General features: G+C 32.4%; 2 protein-coding genes across 4 annotated transcripts; one reads left to right on the top strand and one right to left on the bottom strand.

The window, feature by feature from the left end:
* Positions 1-543: 543 nt before the first annotated feature.
* On the bottom strand, positions 544-2365 carry LOC105157288 (uncharacterized). The gene has a single exon (XM_011073664.3). It carries the CDS (start codon positions 1948-1950, stop codon positions 1012-1014), a length of 939 nt encoding a protein of 312 aa, XP_011071966.1. The 5' UTR covers positions 1951-2365; the 3' UTR covers positions 544-1011.
* Positions 2366-7449: 5084 nt separating this feature from the next.
* LOC105157287 (large ribosomal subunit protein bL19cz) lies at positions 7450-10996 on the top strand. Of its 3 annotated transcripts, XM_011073662.3 has the most exons (7): positions 7450-7606; positions 7702-7891; positions 9248-9508; positions 9604-9690; positions 9822-9955; positions 10475-10608; positions 10702-10996. In XM_011073662.3, exons 2-6 carry the CDS (start codon positions 7724-7726, stop codon positions 10578-10580), a joined length of 756 nt encoding a protein of 251 aa, XP_011071964.1. In that variant the 5' UTR covers positions 7450-7606; positions 7702-7723; the 3' UTR covers positions 10581-10608; positions 10702-10996. The 3 variants fall into 3 exon arrangements, with proteins under 3 accessions (XP_011071964.1, XP_011071963.1, XP_011071965.1); XM_011073661.3 differs by having other exon boundaries at positions 10475-10996; XM_011073663.3 differs by having other exon boundaries at positions 7451-7606; positions 9266-9508; positions 10475-10996.
* The last annotated feature ends 1701 nt before the right edge of the window (positions 10997-12697 follow it).

The following is a 12697-nucleotide window of genomic DNA, read 5'->3' as shown; positions in this document are numbered from 1 at the left end:
TCTACCAAAGGACTAAAAGTAAGCAATTTCATAAGTCACTGGACCTAAACAAAAATGGACATAGTTATCGGACTAAAATTAAAATTAGGCATACTTAGCAGACTAAAATAATACTTTTTCCAAAAAAAAGATATACTTAAAGAAATAAGAAACAACTCGGGATACATTGAACGAGTCGTACTTCAAGAGAAAATATATAACTACAACTAGTAATGGGACATACCTTTTGCAAGGAGTCCGGGTGGGTGGGTCGAGGGACGATCCTTTAAAAGTTGCAATTTTCTCGATTTTAAATTTAGGGTAGGTAACAAAAGAACAGAAAAGTAATTAGGATGAAATATTTCTTTAATTTGTGGAACAAGAATGAGTTTTGAAGAAAAAAAATTCTTCAAGAATACATTTTTCTAAAATGAGATGGTCGTTGGGTGCAACTTAAATTACAATTCATTCAATAAAGTACAAAGAATCAACGAAATTTAAGTCCTAATCAAATGCAAATCCTTTAATAAATGAAGTTTGATAATCAATTTTTGACTGATAACATAACAACAAAATAGCTCATTGTTGATGCATATCATTAATTAGTACAATATACAATAATGTGAACTTCTTAGTATATGTAATTGGGAAAAATTAAAATATCACATATAGTTGCTCACTCAAGACTAGATCAAGAAAAACTTTAGGGTTGGGAAAAAAAATAAAAATAAATAATTGCCTCTAGATTGGAGCTTATTGGGTATGTATGTTATCCAATCTGTCCTCTTCAATCATGCCACTTTGTTCACAACCAGCTGTAAACTAACTTCCAACCTCAATTAGGGGTCCACCTACTTCCCATGTGCTTTGCTACATCATTTCCATTTCCTTTTTCAATCATACAGCGATGATAATATTAGCTATATTATACTTGTCGTATAATTGATGTATGATATAAAAAAGTGATGGTGCAATAACACTATGATTAACTGAGTCTTGTCCGACTTAATTTGGATGAAAAAGTTTGCTTCCTCATTCCACCTTCCAGGCATAAAGGAATAGGCAAAAGTCAGGAGCTCCGCTCCCTCCAAACCCATCCGACGTGGAGCTCGAACTCCCTGTCCGGGACGACAGCGGCGTCGATGGCAAGGATGAGGGTGGCGTGGACGACGACATGGACAATAAAGTCGGCTTGAAAATAAACAAGGCGTGCCTTAAACCAGGGCTAAAAAGCCAATCATGGACATCCCAGAAAACCTCAATTCTTGCCTTGTTGAGATGAACTGACTCATTCCCTCTGAACTTCCATTGCAAATGCTTCACATGGATGACCAAATGCCCATCGATCCGAATCTCCATTTCGGGCTCGGCCCCGTCCGACGGATTGCTGGTTTTGTTCTTGCACTCGATTGATATTTCATGGAAACTGCCCTTGTCATGGAACTTAACTCTTGTAATAAACTTCCTCTTACCGAATATGTGCTCTTTTCTAGACACCAACATGGGGTCAATGAGTGCAGGCCTGCAGCCTGTCTTTCTATAAGCCTCTTTCCTCAAATTGCCAAGAAGCAGAACAACCTCGTCATCACACACGACAGCTACATAGTAGTCCGACGTCGGCTCAGTCTCTCCGTTGAATTTCGCAACCCTGAGATCCCAGAAAACGTCGACGGGCTTACCGTCGACGTTGAATCGCTTCGACCCTTGTTTCTTCCAGAAGTACCAGGGCTTGAGCTCAACTTTGCAGGTATACTGGCTGTCTCCATCGGGCCCTTCGACCGACACCGACAGGCCGTGGAGGAGGAGGTTCTTGCACCAGGTGACGGTGATCAAACGACATTGATCGGCCATCTTCGTCCGGTAGACAGACATGAAAACGTTTTGGCCGGACCTGGCGACAGCAACAGGATCGTCGGCGAGCTTCTCGCCCGAGGACGAGAAGCAGGCAGGAATGCCTAATTGTTCTTGCATAATAATAGCAGGAAGCGGATTGAAGTGATGAGATGACAGTGAAATTTCGATGGGAGAATAGAAAGAGATATAGAGGGAGGGGTGAAGGTGAAGTTGCTAAATGTGTGTGTGAGTGATGGATGCTGCCAGCGCCAGAGGGTTTCTTGGCAGCATTAATGAAACAAAAGAATATAAATATGGGCTTTTGCAAACTGGCAGATAATAAAATGAGTGTGAGTGAAGAATCAAGATTCAATCAAACCCTCCATTATATATATGTGTTTACATTGTAGGAAAATTTTTGTCCCGATTAGATTTAGTCGAATTAAATCAATTACAGAGTAAGTGTATTATACTTACTATGTAATTGGTCATTTTTTCTAAATTGTACATTAATCACACGACAAGTATATTGTACTTGTCATATTATTAGTTTAAATTTGGTCAGGTCAAGTCCGAGTTAGAATTTTTCGTGTATTGAATTACAGAGTAAATTATATCAAGCTCACACTTTCGCCTTGTTTAAGAATTGTCAGTACTCTCTAAAATATGACATAATTATGTAACCCTTGAACGAGATAAGATGAAAATGTTAATTTAATCCTTACTGAATAACAAAACGACATACGTTGTTATAAAAAAAATGTAATAATCTAATGTCGGACGGGTACTATTATTAATAATTTAAGATTCAAAAGGGTATTTTCGATAATTCAATATAAAATTCGAATGACATCCTAATGAAAGGTAACGAAACTGGTCAATTATTGGAAGAACGTTGTTATGAAAGGTATTAATAATTTCTCAAACAACAAAAAAATATTTATAAGAACGTCAAATCTTACAAAAACTCAACGTAATTTACTTTGAATCAAATATGTGGTGGTTTAATTTACTACCTAGCTTTCATTAATTAATTAATAACATATTAATTATTATTTTTATGTTTTCTAGGTTCCATGTCAATTTATGTACACATTTTAACCTGACCAACTTTTGTGAATCCAAGGTTGGGTTGGTTCTGTTAAAAATGCAAGTGAAGTCTCTTCTTCTTCACCAGATCTGTGGCATAGATTTCTACAAAACACTGATTTGACTCCTAGAAACTAGTATTAAAGCACATCATGTGGGGAAAGTGAAACATTAGGACAGTCAAAAAATTAACTTATGGTAATAATTACTAAGAGTTGGCTTTTCAATGTCCCACTTTTTTATACTCCCTTTTCTTGCTTTCATTGGAAAATATTAGCACTGCTAGTAAGTAGATTTTACTATGAACTTAATGTAATTTATGTTATTTATTTATTTTTATAATTATAGATTAATACTTACTCTTATTTAAAAAATTATAAATATTTTTTTAAATAAAAATAATTATATAGCTACTAGAAAGTGTAGTGGGATTACTATTTTATTTTTATTGAATTTTAAAAGATAAGTATTTGAAAAAAAATTGAAAATAAAACTCTAATAAAATGAAACATTGAAATCAATGAATATTTATAATTTTGTAAAACACCATGACATATTTATTATTGCTTTAAACCTCTCAGGACATGTGGCTATAATGTATCTTATTATTTTTACTGACATTAAAAATAGAGAAGTGAAAAAAACACTAGACTACTAGGAGAAGAATCTAGGACTATAGGTCCTTGTTGCAGATCTTGTCCAAAAATAATATCATTATATTTGATTTTTTAACTTATTTTAATATTTTATGTGAATATAGAGAGAGAAAAATAAAGATAAATGAGTACGTGTTAAAGATAGTGTGTATGTTTGAATTTATTTTTGGAGATAATATAAAATCAGTATGTTATGTTTAATGTTGGCTAGTGGGAGACAAAAAGTACTGTTCATTGTCAAATCATGTCTCTTATATATATATATATAATTTATTTAGTTGTAAATGGATTAAAATAAATAGTATTTTTTATCATAATACTGTTCCAAAACACTAAAAAATTAATAAAAAATAAATAAAATAATTCAACCCAAATATGAAAATGTTTCGGGCCATCTCTGAGATGGCCCGAAACCGAAACCAAACACTTTGAATATTTTTTTCTACCTCTTTCTATTTTCTATTTTTCTTTTTCTTTTTGCCCTTAATTGTTCTTGTAATTTTCTAATAGGGTGAATTATAATTGTTTTTCCTGATATTTGGTATGATTATAAATACTCTCTCATTATTTGAAAATTATAAATATCCCCTATTAAAAAAAATTATGTAGCCTTTAGACGGTGAAGTGAACATTACTATATTACCCTTATTGAATTTTTTTAAAAACTAAAAAAAGTATTTGAAAAAATATTTTCGAAGGTGGGTACAATAGATAATCTAGAGGGAATATTAGTTCATAAAAATATTTTAAAAAATTATAATATATATATATATATAAATTATAAATGGAAAAATAGTTGTAATTTACCCCTTCTAATATGTGAACAAAGTAATCCAAAAAAAGAAAAAAAATACCCAATTTGCTGTCGAAATGCAGGTGAAATAATAGACTAGTTTCTTGTAAATTAACGAGCCTGAGCTTTATGTACTGAATAAATATGTCTACTCTTTTTGGAAAAGTTTCATTCTTTTTTGGTAAAAGGGTCATATTTTAGTGACTCTTACGTAATTACCATTAAAAGTGAAGATATTCCACCTAAAACCCTATTTTTGTTATTTTCTCTTTTTTTTTAATAATTTTTTTTTTATCTACATCAGATCTCCCCGTATAATAAATGTTAAGAAAAACGGCATTTTTCGTCTCATATTTTAGGGGATTCGTATATTTTTCGTCTCCTTAGTTACAAAATTCTTGTTAATGATCTCAATAGTTACAACAATTTTCACTTTTAGTTCTTTCCTCAATTTCCGTTTCAAAATGACTAAAATTGAAAATGTCTGTAATTTATGGGACTATTAATAAATATTTCATAATTAATAGAAGGAAAAATACAATTTTTTCTATATGTATTATTGCACCTATTGTCATATGATCAGTCACTTTCTTAAACTATACATTAATCACATGAAATTACCATACACTTGCCATATGATTTGTTTGAGTACGACAAAACTTAGTTTAGCCCACAAATTTCTTGTTGGGTATACTACAGTGGCACCACTTGATATTAAATTAAATTATACAAACACACCATGTACTTACAAATATTACAAACAGAGACCTTTGAAGGGGTATTGTCAGTATAACATACATGTAAAAAAATTTTCACTTGAATAACGGATACACTTATAGTTAATTATAATTACATTCTCAAATCGTGTATTTATAATTTTATAAACAATAAAAAAAATATTTATATAATTAGATATAATAGCAAGATTTGCTGCCTGGAAACTGGCCAACCCTAATTCCAAGACATAGTTTGGATAAAATAGGTGGAGAAGTAGTGTGTGTTTTGTGGTTTGCAGAGTTTGGTTCATTTCACCAATCTAAGACCATACATGAAAACATAGAACGTGAGGTGAACCGGCAAAAGGCATGTTCTTGCGAAGCCTGGTCCCTGTTTGAATTAGTGTAGAGAGATCACAAGTGGGAGAAAGGGGAAGTGAAGGGATACCATGAATACTACACATTCTTGTTTTGGACAAACAAGGTAGATATGATGAATGTATCTACCATTACAACATCCTTTTTTCATTACCCAATCTTCATTTTTCTCACATTAATTGCTGCATTTTTCAATTTATGATCATAAGGGTGCCAATTAAATTAAAGGGCCTAAATCGATTCTTTCGACTCTATATGTTTCAGGGCTGTGGCACGTGGCGACAACGCACTGGACGGAATATAGTTTTTTTTAGTTTTTATTTTTACGGTTAATAGATAATGCCTACACTATATATTACTACACTCTAAAATTCATGACAAATTAATGTTATTTAAAATGAGCTAAAAATTTCAGTTTTCACCACAACTGATCAACATTTGCCGTGATTTCGCCTATAGTCAAAGCATGCGCGATAATGTCTAGCTGTAGCTAATGTTTTTGCCTCGTTTATAAAAACAACAGCTAATAATTGTTGCACATGATTATGAGTGTTTCAAAGCTTATAATTAAGTTATGATGGAAATTAATTTGAAATTATGTATAGAACAATATGCAAGAAAAAGGTAACATTGAAATTTCTTACATTCTAGTACACTTTTACAATATTTAATAATTACATGAGAACTGACCTATTCCTACTCTTGACTTTACTTTTACTAACCCTGATAATGAAATTTCAAGCCATAATTATTAATATATAAATATATGTATGTATACTATATAGGGTAGTTAATATGAGCACATGGGCAGTGACTCTCACCCCTTGCTCTAACATGGAATCCTAGGAGATTTTGATACCTTTCCCCATATGGGTGGGAAAGGAAGTTACGAATTTGAATTTATGATCTCAAATTTATTTATAAAATTTTAATTTTAATTATTAAATTAAAATATTATTAATAATTTTCTACATATATAAACCATTTAGTTTATTTCATATCGTTACTGATTATTGTATTGTAGTCCTCTAATTTTTCAACCAAAAACCATTTCGATCATTTTTCAATGTTTAAAAAGAATTAATTAATTTCATCATTATATTTAGATTTTCCTTAAATCCAACAAATAAAATATGTAAATTGTGTCTAAATGGCATGATTAACTTTTGTCCAGATGTCCATAAATAAAAATAATAGTAAGAAATATTTCGAGATGGGCCATACTACTCTTTTGGGCCCCTGGTTATTAGGCCATAAGAATTGGGCCTTAGCATTATTTGCTTCTGAATTTTTTAATTTCAACCATTTTCTCCATCCTATTTCCTTTTTTTCTTTTAAAAAAAATAGAATTTACTTTTTGTTTATAATATTCTAAGAATTTCCAATTTTATAGGTAAAATAAGTCGAATTATAAATATCGAACGTTAGCATTTAGAAAAATAATCGTCGAAATGTGCTCATACTGAGCGTTTGAATTGGGTAGTTCGGATCCTGATCCGATTTAATTTGATTAGAATAATTTTTTAAATTTTTTTTTTAAAGTTGGGATATTGAGTTATTCATACTCGATTTAAAAAATCGGGTTAAATTCAAATAAGAGAATCTTATTTGAACTACACGATTGGGTACTCGAAATTTTTTCAGATTGGTGGAATTCTGAATTTCGTTCGGAGGCAATACTTTGCCACTGAATGAGATAATATTTCAATTCAAAGACAAGATGCGTTTGAATTTTCACCCCATAATTTTTGGGTTGGGATTGGATAGCTGAAATAGTTATTCAAAAGTTCATATATCCGATCTGAACTACCTAAACTTACATTATGTGATTCGATGCATATATTATTTATAGGTACACGTTATACGTATTTATTTGGTTATTTAAAAAAAGATTAATTTTTATTTTATTTTTATGAAATTTCTATAAATTTATACCAGCTGATGTGTATATATATATATATGGGGGGGGGGGGTTGAAAATTAGAGTTTTAAAAAAGAGTACTAATAATTCTTCAAAACTCATAACGGCATTGCTGAGAAATAGAGAAATCTCAAGGGCTAATAAGTCCATCAACATTCTGAAATCCAAAACCTCCCCACTGCCACTCCTGACTAGGGTTTTTGCCTTCAATCTCTTGAATCCCATTTTCATTAATCCAAAGGTTACCAATTTTTTCTTCTTTTTTGTTTACGGTCTGATTATGGAAAACTGAATGAATTGAACCCTTTTCTTCCCTTCGTTGCTTATGAATGCCAGGTTTTGATTCGGGGAGAAAGAGATGCAGTCGCTGTACGGCAAACTTCGGCTTGTTATGAAGCAAATGGTCGACAATGTGAAAAATGTTGAACGAATCGTATCTTTTGAATCGAAATTCTTGGGTTGCTCGATGAATCAGTGGTCGGGGTTCAACTCTCCGCAATCTTGTTCTAGCTCAGCATTCTTCTTGGTATGTATTAATTTAAGTTTTTCTGCTGATGCTTGCTGATTATTTAGTTTAATTGGAGTTTATGTTATTCGGCGAATTCTTCGGTTTGTTAGCTTATGAAAGGCCTAATCTTGATATGGGTTTCGAAATGACAGTAATTTTCTGTTATCCTGCTAAATAGTGTTTACTTTTTTGGTTGGGGGAGGCTGTATAGGACTTTATGGGACTTCGATGATCTAGTGAAATTGCTGCAATTGCATGTTATTTTAATGTTGCAATCATAATAAAGAGAGTGCATAACTCTAATGCGGGTTGCTTGAATGAGGATAAGACAAGGTATTGTTAATGTAAATTAAGAAGGAAAGAAAGGTAAATCATGTGTACTGATGGTTAAGTAATTGCATACTCTTCTTTTCATGGCTAGTTTAGAGTTTGGCGCTTTGTGTTTTAAGTGAAGAAGTCTCAGTGAAGATTTCAGCAAACTAAGATTGGGTTTAGGATTCTCAAGCTAGGTGGCCTGCCTTAATCTCAATCTTGGTTCTTTTATTCATGGGACCAATTTGGATGAGCTTTCTACACTGACTTTGTACTTGATCTAGGATTTTATAGTTGAAAATGATATGATGTTTTTGAGCACAAGCCTTTTGCTAGTGAGCTTACAGTGGCATCTAAAGAATTGATGTAAAAGAGAGTAGATTCAAATTGTGAACTTCACGTGATGAGTGACATCGTGAACCTGCTTTTTTTTACTCTATGCAATTTTTTATGCATCTCAGAATCAATGGTTTACATTACATCAACTTTTCTTGCACGTGACCATCATTCAAGCTCAGCTCACACAGTCACGCACGAGTTGCGTGATAATCATGCAAATTGCAGTTTTGCTCAGTGAATGTATGATATCAATTTAATTCACTATAGAACCCATCTAAGTACCTTCTGCAAGTTTCTCCTGATGCTTCACTGAAATCTGCTGCATTGTCTTCTACAGGAATCAGGATAAAAAGACGCAAGTTGTCATTATAATTTTGTCAGACCAATATTTAAAATTAAATTTTACAGTTTACTGCTGGAAATGAATGTCTGACTGGTATAGGTTGATTTAGTACGCTTATTGATGTTCTAAAAGAAGGTTGAAGGGGCATGCTACTCTTACTGATGACTGGAAGTATGAAAGAAAAATGCCAATGCTTTTATAGTTTGATCCATATGGTGGAAAATGTATCTTTAACAATCTGAGTGAGGAAGAAATCAACCTAAATATTACTGAGGCATGTTGTCTTGATGTTTTCCTTTGTCACCGTATAGTACTGTATGAGCATCCACATTACTCTTTTCATTTTTCTCTGGTTAGTTTTGTGTTTGATCTGATCACAGGAGAGTCTTTTGCTTCAGAACAAAAGCTTTGGCACTAAAGTCGTCCTGCCAGCATCCTCCAAAAGTTATGGTATAGTTTCAGAGTTGCCATCTCTCAGAGGTCTAAGCTCATGTTTGAATCAGTCAGGTCCTTCGGTATTCACTTTGGCAACTAGGAATATGACTACAGGATCTACTTCTCAAGATGTTTCTGCCTCTCCTGATGTACCCCAACGCATCAAATTCAAGAGACTCGATAAAACAGCAAGGCACATAATGCAGGCACAAATATTTGACTTTCCTTCTCCCTTTTCATTTATATAGCTGGCAATTCTCATTATGCAATGAGGATTTTATTATCTTGATGCAAACTGCAGATAATTGATAAAGAAGCAGTCGAGGAAGTGAAAACAAGCCGAGAGATACCTGAAATCAAGCCTGGTTATATAGTCCAGCTCAAACTGGTACTGATTTCTTCCTGAAAAAGTCATGATTCTTTGATTTTATAATTTGTTGGCTATTATATGCTGCCAACTTTTTGTTGGCGATTTCATTATTTCTTAGTTTCTGAACTGTCGTGATCTTGTCATCACAGGAAGTACCGGAGAACAAGAGGCGTGTTTCAGTTATAAAAGGCATTGTTATAGCTAGACGTAATGCTGGTTTAAATACGACTTTCAGAATAAGAAGGCTTGTAGCTGGAGTTGGCATTGAATCTCTCTTCCCTCTGTGAGTATTTGCAAGTAGTGTTATTTTGCTTGGATTTTAGAAACCATACCTCGTTTTTCTTATACTCTCTCTTTCGCATGTGTCTGTGTGTCTATTTGTATGCTGCAACTTACTCAAACTTTAACTTGGTGATTTCTTGAATTCTCTGTTATTACTTGTTCTAGTTGTGTGTGCTTATCTTTCTTGATTCTAGAGCATAAAAAAAAATGGAAAATACAATAAGAATTTCTTACTGAAAATTGTATGGTTTGGGTGTGGTGAAGGGTAGTTATGGAGTTACTATTGGGTGCAGAAATATTAAGTATGCATTTCAACCTATTTATTGAAGCCATGTTGCATCACATGCCCTTGAAGTTTAATATTTGATGGGAGAAAAGTATATTATATCCCTAATGACGTGTGATACAAATTTATGCTTTGTGCTAGTACTTGAGAATTTGCTTTCTTCACCAGCTTATCTGTTATTTTCACCAGACAATTCCACAAATGATGACTAATCAAGTGGGTGATGACTGACAGGTATTCTCCCAATATAAAGGAGATAAAAGTGTTGGACAAGAAGAAAGTGAGGAGGGCCAAGCTTTACTATCTCAGAGATAAGATGAACGCACTTAAGAAGCAATAACCTCTTGTTTAGATAGTGGATAGAAAAGGTATGTCTATGTGCTGATTGTGGGCTCTGCTGAGCAGTAGGATGAGGTTATCCTTAAACTAATAAGACTTTCATATACACTGTTCCTTCATAGTCAACTTGAGGAACCAAAGTTTGTGGAGACACAACTGGATTGCTTAGCTAGCCGCAAACTGTTACACATGCTCTCTCTTTGGCTTAATTACTCGAGGATGGAATTTGTAGAGCAACTTCTAACGCAAGTATAACACTTATGTTGTTATAATTGTTTACGTATTGAATGTGAAGAATATAAAGCGTCGACGCTTTTGACACTGTCCTCGTTTATTGAGATGTGTTGGACAGTTGTAATCAAGAAGTTCTTGCAGAAAAAACTACATCTCTTTCGTAGGCATTGAGATTACCGACTAGATGATTGTGTTTGCAACTTATGGCGTGCTCGTTAAGCTTTGTGATCCGAAAACAAGCTTGACCCCCTGCATAGTGATGCTTCTTTTAGAACTTTTCTTCTTTCCTTGTGATGGCTTTGAGAAATCTCGAAAGTTATGGTTCACGAGTTTGAGTTGATTCTCGAATTAAAACTTTTGTCCAACACACGCTTTTCTGGATGTTGCCAGGTTCATCTTAACTGCATGGTCTAAACCTAAATTGTTTAGACCTGAAGGGTATGGAAATGTGTAGAATTTGCATAGAAAATGAGTTTGTATTATTCTCCTTTGTGGTACATGTTCTTATGCCATTTTTATCTTCATACACAGGGTCTAATTCTTTCTACATGCATGCAAAATTTTCACTATTTCAATCATTTTTCATTACGACATACTACCAAGTGCATCTTTCAAAATGTCGTCCTTACGCTACGCCTACTGCATAACGACATCAAGTATTTGGATGAGTTACGTCAATTTATTCTAATTCATTGAATGAGTTAGGTCGAATTGTTCTAATTCATTCAAGATCATTGGATTATAATACTGCGAAAATTTATTTATTTTTTTCAATGTAATGATTGGTGACCAATCAAATGTGTAGTTGGACATTCATTCATATAAAATAACTTTAAATTAATAACCAATCAAAATGAGTGATCTTTCTAGTAACCCTTGATTTGACCAATTACAATAATTTTGTTACATGGATTTTCAGGTGTGCTTTTTTTTTTTTTTAAAAAAAAAAATCTATAGATAAGTTGTGTCAAACTTCGTGGGCCATTATAATAATCAAGATTTCCACTAAGATCTTAAAAGGCCATTGACTTTGCATATCCCTCCAAATCATTTTTATTTATTTATTTTTGTATGAATATTAAATGGTAAAAATTCTTGATTTTTTAATTACTGTATGATATTTTTCACATTCAGTGCATATTAATACTACCATCGATTAATAAGAAGACGTGCATTTTGGTGGATGGATTTTGAGCTATAGATTTTAAATCCCTAGTAATAATTATTTAAATTTATTTTAATAATTTTATACTCGAATATTAAATCAAGTCCATAAATTATTTGAATTTGTTTCGATAATTCTATAAATTTGAATAATTACAGCACGCTCCATTGAAGTTTGGTGTAATTATACGTGGATCTCATGTAATTTGAAAAATTATATTTAATACCCTTATATTTGTTCTTATTTAACATATACATCCACTCGATAGTTGCAATTCAGCGAATTTGATGATATTTGAAAAAAAAAATTGAATGAAAATTCATATTTACTTTTGGTTGACTTATTACTGTCTTATTGCAAATTAAATAATTCTTTTTTTTTTTTAACTAAACTACCCTTATACATCTTCATATGCTAATGCATGCGAAAAAATATATCTTCAATTTTATAAGGGTTATTTAGCCATAAATGCAATAAGTCAATAATAAACCAGTCGGAGGTTCATATGTATTTTTTGTCCAATACTTTTACTAATATCGGCAAATTTGAGAATGTAACTAACGGTTAGATCTATTTATTAAATAGAAACAAATCATAATTACGTATAATTACATCAAAGGATAAAAAAGAGCAGAGTAATTAGTGTTTCTAAATCTGAAAGATGTTAAATACTTCAATTCTAATTTTGAACTATATTATATTAATTATTAATAAATTTT

This window comes from Sesamum indicum, linkage group LG3 (assembly GCF_026168435.1).
Source record: "Sesamum indicum cultivar Baizhima isolate 11 linkage group LG3, ASM2616843v1, whole genome shotgun sequence".
Taxonomy (NCBI): domain Eukaryota; kingdom Viridiplantae; phylum Streptophyta; class Magnoliopsida; order Lamiales; family Pedaliaceae; genus Sesamum; species Sesamum indicum.
This window is presented reverse-complemented; position numbering and strand designations above follow the sequence as displayed.

Excerpts from the sequence above, each read along its gene's own strand:
- LOC105157288 (XM_011073664.3), bottom strand. The coding sequence starts at position 1,950 with ATGCAAGAACAATTAGGCATTCCTGCCTGCTTCTCGTCCTCGGGCGAG.
- LOC105157287 (XM_011073662.3), top strand. The coding sequence starts at position 7,724 with ATGCAGTCGCTGTACGGCAAACTTCGGCTTGTTATGAAGCAAATGGTC. Across the intron at positions 9,509-9,603 it reads CAGCAAGGCACATAATGCAG|ATAATTGATAAAGAAGCAGT; the intron begins GCACAAATATTT and ends TGCAAACTGCAG. Across the intron at positions 9,691-9,821 it reads ATATAGTCCAGCTCAAACTG|GAAGTACCGGAGAACAAGAG; the intron begins GTACTGATTTCT and ends TTGTCATCACAG.